The following is an 18,016-nucleotide window of genomic DNA, read 5'->3' on the forward strand; positions in this document are numbered from 1 at the left end:
CCATTATCCCCAGCATCTGGCAGCCAAAGCCTGTAAAGAAGACATTTCTCTTGGCAAGTGTTTTTTAAAGGCAGTGACACAGGGGACAGCCAACCACAGGAGCCACACATCTTCCAATCTACATTCATACTGAGAACTGCTTGCATAAGAGAACCGCCCCAGTCTCCTTCTCTTGCTCACTCGAAACAAACGCGCACACACACACACACACACACACACATTCTCTCATCGTGTCACACTTAAAACACACACAAGATACTACTCCCACCCGCTTCTGTCTCTCTGCAATATATTCACCCAACCTTTGAGGTCTAATCACTTCCAGAGCCACAGCTATCCTACAAAATGTGCCGGCAACCTTTCAATACTTTTTACACTCTGAAAAGGTCCTCGGGGGCTTTTAAATGCATATCATTTTATTGCTGATTGTAACGTGTGGCCCGGCTATTTGGTTTAGAGACATTGAATATCGCATCTTCGTGACATGCAATACCCAAGGTGCAAATTTAAATGAAGATAATTGAGCTTTAAATGTCATGGTTTGGCATGAAAGGCCCTGAACCAACAATGCCGTCTTGAATATTGAAAGAATAATTACACCCTGAGAACACCTGAATGTGACCTTGCTCGACACTCATCTGCTCCATAAACACATTCTTAGCATAAGTGAAATGGCACAATAAAAGCATTAATTAATACCACATGCATCTTGTCGCTTGTTGAGGGTACAGCTGCAGTGAGGAGCTTCTCTGAACAGCAAGCATGTGGGAAGACACTTTTGCTTTACTTGGCGCTAGTCGCAATGTTTTCTGGCATCTGGATCTTTTAGAACACAAATGGGTGTGTTAGCTTGATGGAATAATGATTCTGATTTTGATGGGCTACCAGCTACCCATCTTTCTTGCAAACAGATGATTCTGATCATAAATCTTCTGGGATAGAAACAGCTTTGTTTGACAGCAGCTTGATTCACTTTTTAGAAGATGGATGACTTGTGAAAACCTGCAAGTCAGGTGAATTGCTGTTTTCCCTACACACTAACCTAAGTTTAAATCTGTGGAAGTGTACTTCCACGGAGACCTTGGAAAATAAATGTTAAAGGCACATAAAGGAAGATAAACATATCCGCCTGAAGAAACTGAACCAGTACTCTTGACCTATCGTGTCTCTGAGGTGGTTCTGTGGATAGGACACTCTGTGATTGTGACAAAATAAAAGAAAAAAAACTTGATAGTTTTCTTATGAGTTGTTCAACGTGAATGCACAGATGTCAAATGTGACTGCTGATCACATCCTGGGTTAGAATACATGTCTGAACTAGTCTATGAACCTCTGCACTGAGGCCCAATTTGAGAAAGCTAAGGATAACATGTCTTTGTGCATGTCTTTTTTTAGTGCTGTGTATACACAGGTCATGTGTTATGACGAATGCTTTAAGACAGTAAGTGCCCTTAAGGAACAAAAGCCATTCTAATCATGTAAGCGTCAATGAGCTGTGCTGGCCTGGAAATTGATAAATGCTGCCACCTAGTGACGACATTTCCAAATTACAAGCTTTAATTTGGTTTGTTCAATTAACTTGATAATATTCTGATAATATAACTCGCCTGACACTTAAACTTGCTGGTACCAGGTTGGACCCCCGTTAACCTTTAGAACTACCTTAGATTTTCACAGCATAGATTCAACAGTGGAAAACTAAAGGCATTTTTGCCCATGTTGACTTGATAGCATCATGTCAATGAAGCTGTTGTTGACATGATGACAGAGATTTCCTGCACATCCATGTTGGCGATCTCCTGTTCCATCACATCCCAAAGATGCGCTATTGAACGTAGATCTGGTGACTCTAAAGCGTATTTGAGTACAGTGAGATGATTTGAACTTTAACATCTTATCCTACTTGAAGCAGCAATTAGAAGGTGGGTACAGTGTGGCCACAAAGGGATGGACGTAGTCAGCAACAACAAGGCTCATCAAGATTTTTCCAATCTTCTACCGTCCAATTTTGGCGGGTCCGTGTGAATTGTAGTCTCAGTTTCCTGTTCTTAGCTGACATGAGAGGCACATAGTGTGGTCTTCTGCTGCTGTAGCCCATCTACTTTTGCATTCAGAGATGCTCTTCTGCATAGATAGATAGAAAGATATTTAATTTATCCTAAAAATTTATTTTAGTATAAATTGGATAGTCTAGTGTGAGGTAGGGCAGAATTTTATATACAACAGTGATCAATCTAGCAATGAATGCTTGGATTTGTAGTGCAAATGGTCATCATAAATAATATGTACTTTATACATCCCAGAAAGAGAACCAGGAAGGTTTGATACAGAAAGGTGTGTTCACCTGTCACAACCTGTTGTACAGCTTCACAGAGAACAGGTGGACTGGTTCTCTGAAGAATTCTTAATGGCAGCCAGGAAACATAAATCTGAGAGAGAGTAAGCTGCTGCCTCAGTAATGTGGAATGGAGTGGGTGTGGTGTGATGGAGAGCAGTTTGTTCAGTGACCTCCTGTCTCTCGCTGACTCAAACACCCCCAGATTCTGGTCAGTTATGATTCCAGTCTTGTTGATTAGTTTTTTCATCTGCTGGCATCTCTGGCACTGATGCTGCACCCACAGCAGACAGCAGTGAAACACTCACTACCACAGACTGGTGGAAGATCTCCAGTATCTTGTTTCACGCATTGAGCCTCCACAGAAAATAGAGTCTGGTCATCCTCTTCTTGTACACAGCATCACGGCTGGTCCTCCAGTCCACGTTGTCATTCAGTGAACTCCCAAATACCTGTAGCTGTCCACTGTTTCCACCTCATCAGCCACGTTTTTAATGGGCTTATTCACATTTTTTCCTCCAGGGAGCCAACCACCATCTCCTTCATCTTACAGACATTCAGAAGGAGACAGGACTGTCTCTATAGTGCTAACCAACTTAACCACAATGAAGTTAGCTATTAGCTAACAGAACAGTATCCAAAATGTCTTGATGACTGTGAAAAGAGCAGGCTAAAACAGACAAAGTGAAAACGTAAATAAATCAGTAGGATGACTTATTTAGCTGTAAACCATTCATATCTATTAAAAGAGGGGTTGTTAATTTAAACCTGAATTGCCCGAAGCTCCTTCTCCTTGGAGAGCTGCTACAGTCTGCACCAGCCGGCTATGCTAAGGTAAGCTAGTAACCTTCCTGGAAGCAGCTTTAAAACACAAAATGTCCCAAGTAGGGTTGCCAACTCCCTGAAAAATAAATAAGGGACACCTCGTGGCCAGGGCCGGGCGACCCAGTTGTCTTCACCCTTCCCAGTGTGGTGAATTTTCTAGCTCTTTTTTTGTGTGTGAAATTATTTTTTTAACCATTTGACTTGAAGTTGATTTAAGTAGATGCATATTCTATTCTTTGTGATATGAACACATGTGAAACAAATGATCATTTAGCCATTTATTTTTAGCTCAAAATGACAACATTAACACAGTAAAACAGGTCTCTTTCTTAAACAGAAGCCTGTCATGCTTAACTTTTGAGAATATAAGTAAATCTTTCTTTAAAAGAACTCTGTCCTGCTTAACTTAAAATAATAGAAAACAATAGAAAGTGCACTGTTACAAATATTCTTGTAACAGTGCACATTTAGTGCATTTAGTACAATTGGCTTCAGTTGAGGTATTATTTCAGCTTTTCTAATGCTAATCAGCTGCTCCTGTTTGTAAACCCGCTTGTTCCCATGATTACGCATCATAACTCATCATCATTATTCATCTATGTATTACTTTTATGTATTAGTCATCAATTTGTTGTAATCATCTATCCTTGCAGTTGTTTATTACACAAAATAAATTATATTATCACACTTCTGGCCACATAGCGCTGATATTCACTGCACATGCCCATATTAACGTTTTCCAGCCAGGTGTTTTCCTTTTCCCATTCTTCCCTTTCTCTGAGGGGAACAAACATTGCTGCTCTAATGCTGGGCTCACACTGTGCGATTTTTGGCCCATTTTGAGCCGATTTTTGAGTGATCGGACCGATTTTGGCCTTCATCGTGCGTCGTGTAGTATACGTGGGGTATCGAGAAGTGATTAACACCTCACGACCAGCTCCCGATCATCAATCGCTCGTGAGGGTGTCACCACAGCCGCTCACACTGCGCACGTGCAAACACGTAAACGTCGGTGAAAAAGACGGCGCAGCACGGCTGTGCAGCGTGTGATCTGGACACAAGCGATGGAGGCACAACTTGTAGAACTTTGGAAAGCTCATCCGAGCCTTTTCGATGTGGCATCACAAAATTATCACAACCACAACAACCGTGAAAATAGTTGGATTTACACTGCTGCTCAATCACAGCTGCCTGATCATGTTTTTCATTAGCAATTTAGCAAAGTTGATGGTAGTGGTGTGTCTGTGTGAGTGAAAGACAGAGAGAGCGAGCGACAGATTTTCTGTTATAACCTTAATTTTATGGAGGCACAGTGTGCGCACTCAGGTCGCATCAGAGCATCGGGCCGTATAGTGTGAGACCTGCATCGTGACCTACCAACTTCTAACCCCTGCGAGTCAATCGTGCAGTTTGAGCAGGAGCTGAATAACGTGACTGAAAAAAATCGCACAGTGTTTGCCCAGCTTTAGGTGTACTGTCATCCGAGACTTGCACCGCAGAGTCGGCGTTTGTTCCCCTGTTGGCCATGCTTCTTGTTGTGGTCATCTGTTGTCTTCCGGTATTTTCTCCGCAAGCGACCTTTCCTCGACCAATGAGATGAGCGGTAATCTGAATTGTCATACTCGAATTGTCATAAGTGTGCTGTCAGCTCATTGGTCACAAAGCAGGAGAGGGGCTGGGAATTATGTTTTCAAACAAAGTGTTAATTCCATAAACATTTATAGACTACTTTTGATTCTCACTGTATTACGGGACAAAGTGCGTCCCTTATTAGCTCAATACGGGACGTGTACTTTTGTTTCGAAATACGGGACGATTCCGTATTTTAAGGGACGGTTGGCAACCCTAGTCCCAAGTAGATCACGTTTTTTGCAGATAGTTAACACAAACTGTCTGCAAGGTATCTCCAAAACGAACTCACTCTGAGATCAGCTCAGTTGTATAAAGCAGAGATGTTTAGCTAGATAATAATTCATATTCAGCTGCACTGTCAAACAATAACAATAAAAGTAACAAAAATAAAGGTTAGACTAATTAATATTCGCATTTATATTAATTAATTAGTCATTGTAATGTTAACACAGATTAATTATGTGTCTGAATTATATATATTATATAAATAATGCAATAGACAGCTGTAGTGATTTACTGGAAGTGTGTAAGGTGGGTAAAAACGTGATAAATAACCATAATAGAGAATCAAATGACAGTGCTGACTGAAAACTTCCTGTTGAAGACAGGTGGCATTTCTTTGTAAATTCACTATAAGGCAGAGTACTCGCTCAAGTATTGTAAGCAGACTGTTTTCTCAGAATTGTACTGCACACCACAGATATATGATGTTTTTCAGGTAATTTTCCATAAAGAGCTTGTGCACTGATGCACGGAAGCATTTTTGATGAAATCAAAACCATTTTTAAAGCATTCAAAATACTGCGCTTGGTTAGTGGACATGATGATGTAGTATTTATCTTTTCCATTTAAAAGCTGAAGATTACAAAACTAATGAGAGGAGAACTAAGAAGTGGTTTTGAACGGCACATGCAGTCAAGGGTTAAAGTGACAAGAACTCCACCTGTCAATAATGACACTCTGCACTCTTCTTCAACATAACAACTGCCTTCATCAGAGAGTTTATGGGTGCAATGACATTTGCCTTTTTTTGTTGTTCTGCTTTTATAGCAATATCCCTCAGTATATAGAGAGCGTTGCAGTTTATATATAAAATAATAACTTATATTAACTCATATAACTTAATCAGTACACATCAGAGCATAATCTATTTAAGTTAAAAGATAACTTACCAACAATAAGTTCAAATCTTGTTTATTACTTTTAACATTAGTTTACAGAAAAACATCGATACAAAACATTAACTAAGGGATTATTTAATCCTTTGCATTTAAACATTTTTTGACACACATACTGATTGTTTGTGTCATGTTATTATTTGTATAGTTATAGTGTCGAGTTTGGCTTTTATTTAAGTAAAAATACTGTTTCAGTTACATGGAATTTGTATGTGCAAGCAGCCAAAAGAGATTTTCCTTCTGCAAAGGACAGAAAAGGTTAAAACTAACCTGAAACAGGAAAAGCAAAGAGCTGTGATATGGGCGCAAAGGTCACATGAGGAGAGAGCAGTAATGTTTAAGGTTATCCCTACTTAAACCTGCTGCAGGTGTGCTTTAAACAAAAACTACACTGCTTACTCTATGAAGGCAGAAAAAAAACTGAAAAAAGTGCCATGTATTGGATTTTAAATCTAAAATATTCAACTTTTTGTGTCATGTAGTAATATTAAAAACACGTGTTTGAGGGTTAATCTTCTCTGTAATGTACAATATAATGCACCTCCTGTGCTGCTAAACTAATAAAACATTACAATTATAATTATATACATAAATTATTGTTCTTTCTATCCACATGTTTTTGTAACACCTGGGTTAAACAATTTTAAGTGATGCTCGTGTTTGATGCTGATTAAAATTGATGGTGCTTTACAATCCGAACAGACTGATTTGTCCTTTTTCCCAAATTTTGAATGTTAACACTCTTCATCAGAGCTTGTGGCTTCTTGCAAGATGTCATATTGTATATTCTGTCATTTTCATCAGTCATTCAGTCAAGCTAAATGATCAGATTCCCTGCCAATAGTAGACCAATAAAATATTACCATTAGGCTAATACGTCTAAAAATGCCTAAAATATAAAATGGAAACTTGTTGTGTATATTAAAATACAAAAAGGCAGGTATGACACATATTTCAGTATAATTGTTAAATGAATAACTCTACAGTTTCTCTTGATCAGTGTGTCTGAATAGTCGTCTGAGGCTACGACACCTGACCTGCAGAGCAACGACGTTCACCAAAAATGAGACTTTTTTTAAAAGTCAGCTTAAGACGTGTCTGTTTACTCGAGTACAATGTACTTGTAACCCGTTTGTACCAGTTCTGCTTAATGCATATTACATTTCTGCCTTTTCATTCCCGTATTTGTCGTAAATCCTCTTTTATTCATAATGCATATCTTTTTTTTTTTTTTGCTTTAAATTAGAGCAGTTTTTTTATTTGTTCCATGTTCTTTGTTTTTTCTTTCATCTCCCATCGTCTTCTTTTTATTGGATTATTTCTCTGAAAAACACTCTGTGGCTGTCTATGAGCGTTATAGAAATAATTATTGCGTGCATCCTTGGATAAATCTATAAAGCCATATCCTGTCAGTCACTGATAAAAATGTTTTTTGTTTTGTGTTGCATACTTCAGCTGCTCAGTTCTAGTCTGCTAGCTTTTGCTCAAATGTGACACCATGAAACACTTCAAAAGCTGGCTTTTAATTTATTTATTTTGAAGCATATGATAAAATTTAGTGCGATGTGAGAAATGCGTTTAAACAACCCAAACTCGCTGTCACAACATAGCCCATTATAGGGCATCTAGTTTTCAGCCCAGGTAGAGCAGACACCATATTTAACCTCTGGATCTGTTAAGCGATTGGAAACATTTAAGATCTACAACATCCAAACTCAGACATTGGAATGTCTTTGAAGAATGAAGGCATTTAGATAAAGCTCAGAAGTTTTGCAAAACGACATTGACGTAGTTAAATTAGTTAAATTAGCCTCCCACACAAACACCCATTAGAAATAATGAATTAAAGAATTCACATTACAATCTAATTGCATCAAACAATTCTGGAAAGCAACATTTCACCAGCGGATTGCGATTCACTCAAATGGTGAATACACGCCTCAGATTAACATTTAAACTGGTTAATACAAACATATGTAAATCGTGTCAAGTTAAATTGTATTAAAACTACACTGTACATATTCGCTAAATGTATTGTATATGTCTAATATAGTCTGAATTTGATTTGTATCCAAAAGAACACGGCTGTAATAGATAAAATATTAAATTCGCCACTAGAAAGGATAACGTGTATCTTTGTCATTTTGTAGTTCAAATCTGTATTGTAACATTATTGTTCAAGATTAAAAGAAGATATTCTTGAGAGGAAAAAAAATGTAAAAATCCCATTTACAATAAATGTAACTTTATTGACAGTAAAAAGTTTTTTAGAATATCGAGGGGCGCGCATTTGTAACTGCAAGAACATCTTTGAAAGCAACATGACTTTTTTTTTTTTTAAATAATGAGGCAGTTGTACATCTTGAACTTTGAGGTAAAGTGTTTTGTCATGTTACATCATTCACAAAATATTGTATAACATTGAGTCCACACAAGGAGACAAAAACCCATGCCTCACTTTCACTTCTTGAAATTACTTCACATTTCAAAAATAATTCACAATTTAGATAAAAGCAGAAAATGACAAGCACACATGCTATATTCCATTCACACGCACACACACGTTTCTCTACTTATCAAACCAAGTGCATTTTTAGATTTACTTTTTTTCTCAAACAGTTTCAAGTACATTTTGCTTGCTATTAAAGGAAATCAAGTTAAAACTATGAAGCAGCAAACCCACAATAACAAGAATACTGAGTTTGGTCTCATTCATGTTCCCAATATTAACATTGTCAGATAACTCACCATACTGTAGCAATAAGGTATTTGGGTGCTATAAAGAAGCAGGAGGTAACATTTCATGGACTTGAGGAATATGCTGGATAAGTTTTGGAATATAGCTGATTAAATACACCAAGGCTGAAACAAACAACACTAAATAGATAACCACAAGTGACAACTGAACATATCCAAAGTGATTCATTGTTAATTATTTTTTAAATAATTTATTAACTCACTTATATTATGGAAACTGTCTAAAATCTCAGCTTTAACCGCTGAGTGCGAAACCACAAAAGGATGGTTTTAGTTGAACTGATATTTAATTATCAGTCACACAATGCAGCAAACTTGAGTGCAGACCGCTGTAGGACTCTGTAGAAGGCCGGCTTCGTTAGAAATATACTGGCGTTGCAAATTAGAGGACCAGTTGTTGTGAGTAATATGCGATTCATCAGTGCAGTCGAACAATCAAGAAAAAAAATTGTAAAAGCCATCAAGTGCTTCAGCAAAGATGTTCATATATAAGCAGGGAACCTAAAAGTGCAATCCTGTATAGGTATAGCACCCTGGGCTATCTCAGTCGGGCTCTTAATGTACACTGCATGGCTCATGGTCTGATCTGCACCAGTCTTCTAAGGCTCACTTTAAAATCCAAAGCCAACTACTTTTTAGCTATAATTCAGCCCTGAACTGCCATTTTTGAGTTCATTTCCTCTTCGATTTTCCTTTGAGTTGACTCCACAAACTGTTAAAACCATGCTGTAAACAATATGTATTCCTACAGCAGCGCACCACTGTAGGAGTTAAGGCAATCCCTTTCTGTGCTTTGTCTGTGACCAAAGCTCCTCCTGAACATAGAGGCACAAAGCTCTCAGTGCATATTAAGCGTACCTGACACAATTCACAAAATACCCTCCGCAGCAACAAAAATGAAGCTCTTAGTGCACGCTAAGCAATATATTTCTTAAAATGTACATGCCATGTTTTTCTTAACCGCATCTCCTAAAAGTGCTAACTACTCATAATCACTTAGGAAAAGATGGCTAGTCAAGATTTTTGAGCACCAGACCCCCCTAATTTTTTTTTTCACTTAAGAGGAAATCCCCAAAGAAGGCACTTTTAAAGCAAAACCAGGGGTTTTGCAGTATGATTTGATATGGGAGTGCAATCAATCGTAATTTGTCTCTGCTAAACTTTGACTGGTGCAGTACTAAGTTTCTTCACTCGCGTCTGCCTTGGTACAATAAATTCTCTTACAATAAAATCACACAGGATTTAAAGCAACTGATCTGGTGCAGAACAAACGTGAGCCAACAACTTTATAGAGCAGCAGTCACCTCTCCTCATCCTGCCAGCGTCCCCTCTCCTCAGCCCACCTGGTGCTCTCCACGGCTGATGTGTGATGAGAACTCGTAGCGGTCCTGGCTGCGGTGGCCACAGATGTTGCATTCGAATGGCTGGCGGAAGCCGTGGCAGCCCATGTGGATGGTAAACATGACATGGTCCAGAAAGAGGATGCGGCAATGCCGACAGTGGAAGGAGCGCACCTGCCTGCCATCCCGGTCTAACACCTGCACAGTGTCCCTGGAAGAAATGGGCGAGCCAGGGCTCCTCTTTACTATGGTGGGGGGCACAGGACACGCTCTCTCCCACTCTGGGTCCAAGTCTTTGGCCTGGCTGGGGCTGGAAGTGGGATGGCTGCGGGGCAGTGCTGAGGTTTGGTAGTGGAGGTGGTGGTTGTTGGAGGTACTTGTCGGGGCAGCAGCCCTTGTGCTCTGCTCTTCTGCTGTGCTCTCTGTGTCTGTGGAGTCGGGGCAGCCGTTGGGTGAGGTGGTGTGGCTGTGTGCTGTTGGCTGGACATCGCGGCCTTCACCTGCCTCCCGCACAGCCAGGCCAAGAGACATTGGTGCCAGCCCACCTCCGCCATGGGCCCGAGGGCCATGAGGGGTCACGTTGCTGCCGATGGAACCCATGACTGTGCGGAGCTCAGACAGGAAGGTGGGATGGAGCTGAGACAGAGCAGGCGACTCGTGGTTCTCACCTTTAACCCTGGCACAGTGTAGCTGTGAACCGGCCAGCACAGTTGAGTTGCCAACAGACTGTGAAGTCATGAGGTCTCCCTCTTTTTCAGAGCCAGACGACAATTCGTAAGGTGCTTCGAGTGGGTCAAGGTGCATGTGCTTTTCGCCTATGAAAAGAAGAAATATCGGTTGAAGCAAAGCGTGCCCCAAATTGTTAAAAAAAAGATATTTGACCAGCTGTCTTGGCACAACTGAATCCCAGTGTCTCCATTTGGCACAAGGATGTAAAACTGCTTAGCTCTTATGAAGCTAAAAATATATGTCACTTGTACTGTATAACATAACAAAGATATCAAACAGAATAAGAATAGGCTTACTAATATATTTCTACTTCTACTTCACTCAAAAAAAACTCACCCAAAAACTTCTGTGGCGTTGACCTCTTACGTTTCGTGATGCTTATAGCCAGTCGATCCACAAACTGGATTTTGTCATTGGTTGGCTGGAGTTCAGGTTTAATAGCTGTCCCCATATTTACTGACTCTTCACCTACGAACAGAAAACATCAGTCAAACATTAATCTATTGCCAAATTATGTGTAAGCTAGCATTTACAATATGCATGAAGTCAGAAATGAGTTAGTTTTATGTAACAATAGTGAGTTTTATGTTATATGCCATGTATTACCCTTTGCTGTCTGTGTGTTGACAACCGCCTTTTGGTCCAGACTCTTTTGATAAGTATGGCAGCGCTCCAGATGTTCCTCCAGTGTGCTTTGTTGCTTGTAGCTGCGGCTACAGTAGCTGCACTTGAAAGGTTTTCCCACCGTCGGAGAAGGAACTGTAATTCAAAGAAAAAAACATTATATTGATTTCATCTAGAATAGCTAATAAGTTGCCATAGCTGGTGGAACTTGTTGAATAAATATAGGACTAATTGTTGTTTATTTATTTATAGTTGGGGGAATTTTTTTGAATGAAAAAAAGGTTTGGATTTCCCCCCTGACTAGCAATTCCTGAAACTGACCTATGTTACTTGACAGAAAAAAACGCCTAAACCTTTACCGCAAGGTTCCACCCTAGTAAGCTGTCGGAAAGACTGACGTCAATTCACTGAAATCCAGTTTGTAATCATCTTTTCTTTGAAAATGAACCTTTTGAGACCTGAGGAGAGCGACCAAGACCTACTGTAACAAGACTGTATTTGAACACCTGTGAATATCTGTTCAAGAGCACCAGCAGGATTTCCTGTTTTGATACTGTTAAATGTCATATTCTGTCATGTGTTTTACAGAAAACTCTCATAAAGACCTATTTCCTCTGAGATAGAAAGAAGGGGGAAATGGACCTTTCTAATAGAGCTCCACTTTTACTGCTTACCTCTGTGTCACACATTGCACGTGTTCACGCTATGGAATCGTATTACTTTGCAGCAACAATAACTAAACAAGTACATTTGTGAAAAAATCTCTCCATGGACTGTATATGATGTGTTAGGTGCTGTTGTATGGCTATAAAAGCCCAGAGCTCTCAGCTGATTCTGGCTGTTCTCCATGCTATCCACCAGAGTTGTCTGGCCAGATTATGTATGTAGATTCCAAACTGTCCATATGTGATGTGAGTGTAGCACTTGACAATCTGGCTCAAGTGTTAAAGAAGAATAATTTTGCTGTTTGGGAGGTCACTCATTTACCTGCATGTGTGCGCAGATGTCCAGCCAGTGCATCTCTCCGACGGCAAGCGTAATTGCAAACGGGACATTTGAAAGGCTTCTCTCCTGAATGCAATTTAATGTGGCGCAACAGGTTTCCCTTCTGGGTGAAGGAAGCTCCACACTGGTTACACTGGAATGGTCGCTCCCCTGTGAACACATGGATGGAAAGAGGATGTGAGATGCAAATCCCACTGGGCATTGCACTCAACTGATACTTGTCTTTCATTTATTTAAAAACTGCCTTGCTGGGGGGGGGTCCTTCTTTTTTTTCTTACCTGTGTGGCTACGCTTGTGCACCATCAGCACGTTAGGTCCAATGCAGATCATCCCGCACACCTCACACTGGAGCTTCCCATTGGGCAACCTGATAGGTCCTGGTGAAGCCGAATTTGGACTGGCCATCTCACTGTATATGCTTGCTAGGTCTCTTCCAGCCCCAGCGAACTCTGCACTGGCTTCTTCCATGGGGTCTCCCTGGTCATTATTCCCGCCGTCGATCCTCACAGCCTCTTTCTTCTCTGGCTGTGGAGCGCCATCACTGCACAACTCAACCTTGATGGAGTTTGCTTTGTAAAGAGAGAAGGAGAGGAAGAGATATATATTTACTTACTTATGTAACATGAAAAAGGTATTCTATACAACCGTATGGCTGCAATGTAACAAAGGAATGATAACTAACCACTAAGGGAGCGGTGTGGTGAGGACTGCTGACTGTTTGGAGATCTCGCAGAAGGGCCCTGCAGCCCGCCATAAAAATCCTGTTCTGTTGATGATTCTCCTCCATTACCTGAAATACAAATATGCCCACGTTATTAAAGTAAACATGAAAGTCTGTAGACAGCACACACCAGCGTACAGTAGTTTTTCCTTTATATCTACAATTACCTTGTGTGTATGAGCGTCCATTGCAGTCATCAGCATTCATTCTCTCACCAGATGCCTACAGAAATACAGTTTAAAGGCAGACTGTAAATACTATGGTTTGCCATTCATAGTTATACTTTCTGAATCAAACAGACTGAAATTGCACTCCTGTAAAAATTCTGTATCACACCTTGGATAATTATATAAAATGTACTTTTACACAACAGCCTGTTGCTTCAAGAATATGGTTCAAAAATAAATAAATAAATGTATGCTTTCTCTAATAAGTTCACTTAAAAAAATGACAAAGTATTATAGTAAACTTCAGGTCTCCCCTACGATGTCTGTATCCTTTCGATTCTTCTCCGCCAAGCAAATGACTATGAGAGGCTCCACATTTATGGCCAAGAGAGCTGAAGGAGGAGTTAAAGCTCGCAGAAGTAGAGAGGATAGCTGCCGAGGCTTTAACTATGAGGCATTCCAGTGTGCAACCACAACAAGACTATGTGCCTGATTTGATACTAACAGTGCACTGTATGTATATTAGATTACATTACAATGTTGAAGTTATACTGCATTATGCTGTATTACATTACATTATGTATGAGATACAACATAGTTACAATATTATTTTTTATTGATGGATCAAGTTTGTCAATTTGCACTTATTGTTTTTATTATGATGATGATGATGATGATGATGATGATGATGATGATGATGATGATGATGATGATGCAGTAGGCTGAATCTATGCCAGGCCTCCATAAAACGATTGTTACACAGCAAATAAAGTGAGGTATGCAGACTACACCAAGACCAGACTACACAGGCGTTGCTGAGTTACAGCGTCTTCAGACATACAGTAGCCTGTGCTCACTGTCATTGACCAGAATAGGCGATGCTGTAACGATGAACACAATTTCAAAGACGAGATAAGCAAAAGCACAAGACGTTCAAGGCTGCACCTTTTGCTCAAATGGATGACAGCAGTGGACAGAGGAGACTTTGGAGTGATCGTGGAGGGAGGGGGGCGGAGACAACACATCACAGGGAAAAAAAATTAATATCCTGTCATTGGCCGCGCATGGGGAGCAACAGGCGCTGATGCAGCCGGGAGACGCGCCAGTCACACCAGGGCACGGCGATTAAAAAAAACAAAAAAGAAATAAAAGAAAAAGAATAATAGAAAAAAATAAGGGACGCGCACCATTGCCGCCCCTTGCTTGACAAACCTTGCTGCCCCAACCCGAGCGACTATGTGCAATAAAAGATATTCCTGCATTTACAAATAACTGCCATGGCTCTCCACACGCAGGGTAGCTACTTGTTTTAGCTGCTCGCTGGATTTGCTTAGTTCTGACAACAATCGGCTCGCGGACGGTCGAGACAACAACGAGACACAACGGCAATTTGTTGCAAGAGTTGCGATTGTCCACATCCTCCGCATGAACGCGGCTGTCATCCAACACTGAGCACGTCAAAACTGGCCTGGGCTATACAATGTTTCTCATGAGCCGTTGCTATGGCACCCGACCACACGACAAATGGCATTCACCCTACCAACTACTAAAAAACATGCCGTACCTCCAAATTAACACCGACGGATGGTCTTACCAAGAGCCGCAGCGGAGTCCACGAGCCTCTTCCTTACCTGGCGACCGATCGGTGTTTTCCTTTAATTGTCTGAATAGCTGTTTGTTTTCCCAGGCGGCGACAGCATCTCCGGGATTTTTTTCTTTTTTTTTTCTTTCTTTCTTTTTTTTTTTTTTTACCTGGGAATCGGAATCCCAAACAACTTCCGGGCCCATGCTGGGATACAGACCAAATAATTGTACAACAGAGCTCCTGAGTCGGTGATTGCCGAATTCATCGATGCGTGTCTTCTTTGCGGAGTTGTGGTCATAATGAGGGTGAAATGTGTGCTTTTAGATCATGTCGGACTCTGCACCGCAAATTGCTGCTGCGCATGAATATATTTTGTGAAATACTTGATGCAATACGCTGAGTGACCCTCAAATGTTTAATAAAAAACAAAAAATGGCATATGTAAATATACAGTGCGCCTGTATAAACACTACATGTACACGCGTCTTACAGAAAGCAAGCAGATATTAAAATAAAAGCAGGTGAAAATTGTTATCATGAGGTGGTTTACAATTACACTTCATCTTTAGCCCCAGGAGGTGGCAGCAAACTGCTGCATGGTCCAGAATTGAATAATGGACTGGACAGCTGTGAAACACACAGTCGATAAGTGTTATAAACCACAAAGTACAAGTGTCTGTGCGTGCCCTTGATTTATTTTTTCATGAACAATAAAAAATAATGACAACGCAAGCAAGCCCCCAATGAATAAAAGGCAACTAATTGAATCGATTGGGCCTGTGCCAACGTAGAAGGACCTCATAAGCCTCCTGGAGCTTCACAAATATTTCCTCAGCATCCTTGCTGGGGTTGTGGTCCGGATGCCACTTCTTGGCCAGCTCCCTATAACTTCGGGATATCTCCTCAAGAGAGGCCTCTGCTCCCAGAGACAATATCTGCAACATAAATACAATAAATCCAGATGAAACGGGCTAAATGGCAAGCAGAAAATGTAGACCTATTTACAGCATGCATTTCTTACCTTCAGTGCCTCTTTCTCTCTCTCAGTGTATTCTTTGAGCAGTATTTCTAGCACCTTCCTCCAGGCATCTTCATAGTACCCTCCTCCAGTAAGCACACACAATATCCGATATGGCATTAAAAGAAGGTACTCCAACACACTTCTGAGCCAAGGCAGGAACCATAAAATATCCAGCAGTGCTGCTATAGAGTCAGACAGATAGTACAGGGTGGCTGTGGTGTTGTGGAAAATACAGTAAGCCAGCGGGGCAGAGAAGGCCAGCCAACCTAGACCGATCCTATAAAGCCGTGGACCTGAGGTTGGAACAAAAAATATTTAACTTCAGGAAGCCACTTAAAACTGAATCAGAATGATTATTATCGACGTGCATAGTAAAATCATCCAATCATCTCAGATTGGTGAAACCAGCCCACCTAATTTCTGTTTGCTCCCAGGTGTCCGTGGAGGTTTGAACGTGCGGTGCTTTGCAGCAGTGACACTGGCAGCCAAGCTTATAGGAAGAGGAGATAATGTGCTGCCATAGAATAGCAGGGAGGTTGCGAGACAAGAAGTCAAAGTCTTTTGGAGATCGGATGTCTGCTGGCCAACATTGGACACCAGATGCACCCCTGCACCCACACATAAAGGCAACACAATCAAGTAGAAGAAACTGAGGGAGTTCAGTCCTATCATGGCCACAGTGCCAAAGTAGACTCCAACACACACCTGTCCTGCAAATCTGACAGGACTCACAGGAGGAGGGATTGAAGTGGGAGGCCTTTTTCTCTCTTTATTTCCTTCTTGATTGGCCTCACTAACATAAGCAGGGATGCGTATAAATTCCCTGACCCACCCAAATCCAAATCCTCCTAGTGTTAGCATCCATAGCAGAGCATGGGTGTCTCTACCTAAGTACAAATGGTGAAGGCCCAAAGGCCCACCTACTGCCCACAGGGTGTAGGCAACAATTATACTTTTTACCATGAGGCCTCAGAAGATTACCTCCTGTACAGGTGAATATTAGTCATCCTTGATACATACCTGCAATAGAGTAACAAAAAGTGTTAGTTATACCTCCAAACCTCCATCAGTGTTTTATAATTATATTATACTTTAATCAAATAATTAAAATGGAAATGTTCAGCTTATAATTTATTGGCTTTGATCTTTAATCCCATGCGCTTACATCGCCTGCTAACATTTTATTTATTTATTTAGTTTCATAACTATACTGTGTTACACCCTCCTCTGTGATCTGTCTGTTGGTCTTTGCCAGGACACTCAGATTTTTAATCTCTGCCATCCACTTCCCTGGTTAAATAATATATTATATAAGGGGGATTTATCTTAGCTCATGCTGTGTATTGTTAGTTTTACTCAACTCATTATGTGATCCAAAACATACCATTTTTGACAAAGAGTGCAACTATCTTTTCTGATCAATCGAAGATATTTGCTGTTCTTATACATCCAAATTGTATTTTAAAAAAGAGTTTGTTACTTACTGAGCCCATAATTTCAAATCCTTATCCAGAGAAATCCTTTTCCAGTGCTTTCCGTAGTTGAAGTTGCTGCATGTTGTTGCAATAGTTGGACTTTGGATCATGACAATGGGATTGCGCAGCGGCCTGAGTGCACAAAGCACATCAACACGAGCCTGTAATCATTTAAACTGATAAGACAAGTAAAAAGGCTAAAAGCGACATTTATGAAGAAAAAAGGACACTGTTGACAATGCTTCAAAGAGGGCTTAAGTTTATTTTGTAAGGAAAATAAGGACATAGCCTTAGGCCTGTATGCTAAACTTCAGCATAGGATAAGAGTATAATCCTGCTCCCCAGTGAAGCCTAAAACAACTTCACTTTTTCTGTACAATTTTACTTAAAGGTGTATAATACAAGCTTAAAGTATAAAACTCAAGTTATATCGTATTTTTTTAAATCAAAGCAAAGCACTTTTATTTTGTAAAGTGATATTCATTATCATATAAGCTAAAATATGAGATAAATATTATTAATACATCAGTAATACTTAGCATTATGCCTGATTATGAGGCTAACTGTATGTGATATAAGTAGTATCCTTGTGTGCGGGAATATATTTGTTAATAATAATAAT

The 18,016-nt window shown here is 40.3% G+C and overlaps 2 protein-coding genes across 2 annotated transcripts; both read right to left on the reverse strand.

Moving 5' to 3' along the window:
* Positions 1–8,214: 8,214 nt before the first annotated feature.
* On the reverse strand, positions 8,215–15,253 carry ikzf4 (IKAROS family zinc finger 4). The gene is made up of 8 exons (XM_085393615.1): positions 14,908–15,253; positions 13,314–13,368; positions 13,108–13,215; positions 12,704–12,994; positions 12,408–12,575; positions 11,403–11,555; positions 11,133–11,264; positions 8,215–10,882 (listed from the first exon to the last, which is right to left on the reverse strand). Exons 2-8 carry the CDS (start codon positions 13,351–13,353, stop codon positions 10,062–10,064), a joined length of 1,713 nt encoding a protein of 570 aa, XP_085249741.1. The 5' UTR covers positions 13,354–13,368; positions 14,908–15,253; the 3' UTR covers positions 8,215–10,061.
* A 56-nt stretch (positions 15,254–15,309) lies between these two features.
* Positions 15,310–17,482, reverse strand: dnajc22 (DnaJ (Hsp40) homolog, subfamily C, member 22). Its single transcript, XM_085394105.1, has 4 exons — positions 17,404–17,482; positions 16,333–16,939; positions 15,920–16,212; positions 15,310–15,833 (listed from the first exon to the last, which is right to left on the reverse strand). Exons 2-4 carry the CDS (start codon positions 16,880–16,882, stop codon positions 15,657–15,659), a joined length of 1,020 nt encoding a protein of 339 aa, XP_085250231.1. The 5' UTR covers positions 16,883–16,939; positions 17,404–17,482; the 3' UTR covers positions 15,310–15,656.
* Positions 17,483–18,016: the final 534 nt, after the last annotated feature.

This window comes from Rhamphochromis longiceps, linkage group LG20, assembly GCF_057381845.1.
Source record: "Rhamphochromis longiceps isolate RC_006_pf linkage group LG20, R_longiceps_female_GT1.1, whole genome shotgun sequence".
Taxonomy (NCBI): Eukaryota; Metazoa; Chordata; class Actinopteri; order Cichliformes; family Cichlidae; genus Rhamphochromis; species Rhamphochromis longiceps.

Coding starts and splice junctions, on each gene's coding strand:
- ikzf4 (XM_085393615.1), bottom strand. CDS start 13,353: ATGAATGCTGATGACTGCAATGGACGCTCATACACACAAG. Junction 13,216..13,313: donor TGGACGCTCATACACACAAG/GTAATTGTAGAT, acceptor TTTGTATTTCAG/GTAATGGAGGAGAATCATCA. Junction 11,265..11,402: donor CAACACACAGACAGCAAAGG/GTAATACATGGC, acceptor TTCTGTTCGTAG/GTGAAGAGTCAGTAAATATG.
- dnajc22 (XM_085394105.1), bottom strand. CDS start 16,882: ATGGTAAAAAGTATAATTGTTGCCTACACCCTGTGGGCAGTAGGTGGG. Junction 16,213..16,332: donor TGGGAGCAAACAGAAATTAG/GTGGGCTGGTTT, acceptor TTCCAACCTCAG/GTCCACGGCTTTATAGGATC. Junction 15,834..15,919: donor GAGAGAAAGAGGCACTGAAG/GTAAGAAATGCA, acceptor TTTATGTTGCAG/ATATTGTCTCTGGGAGCAGA.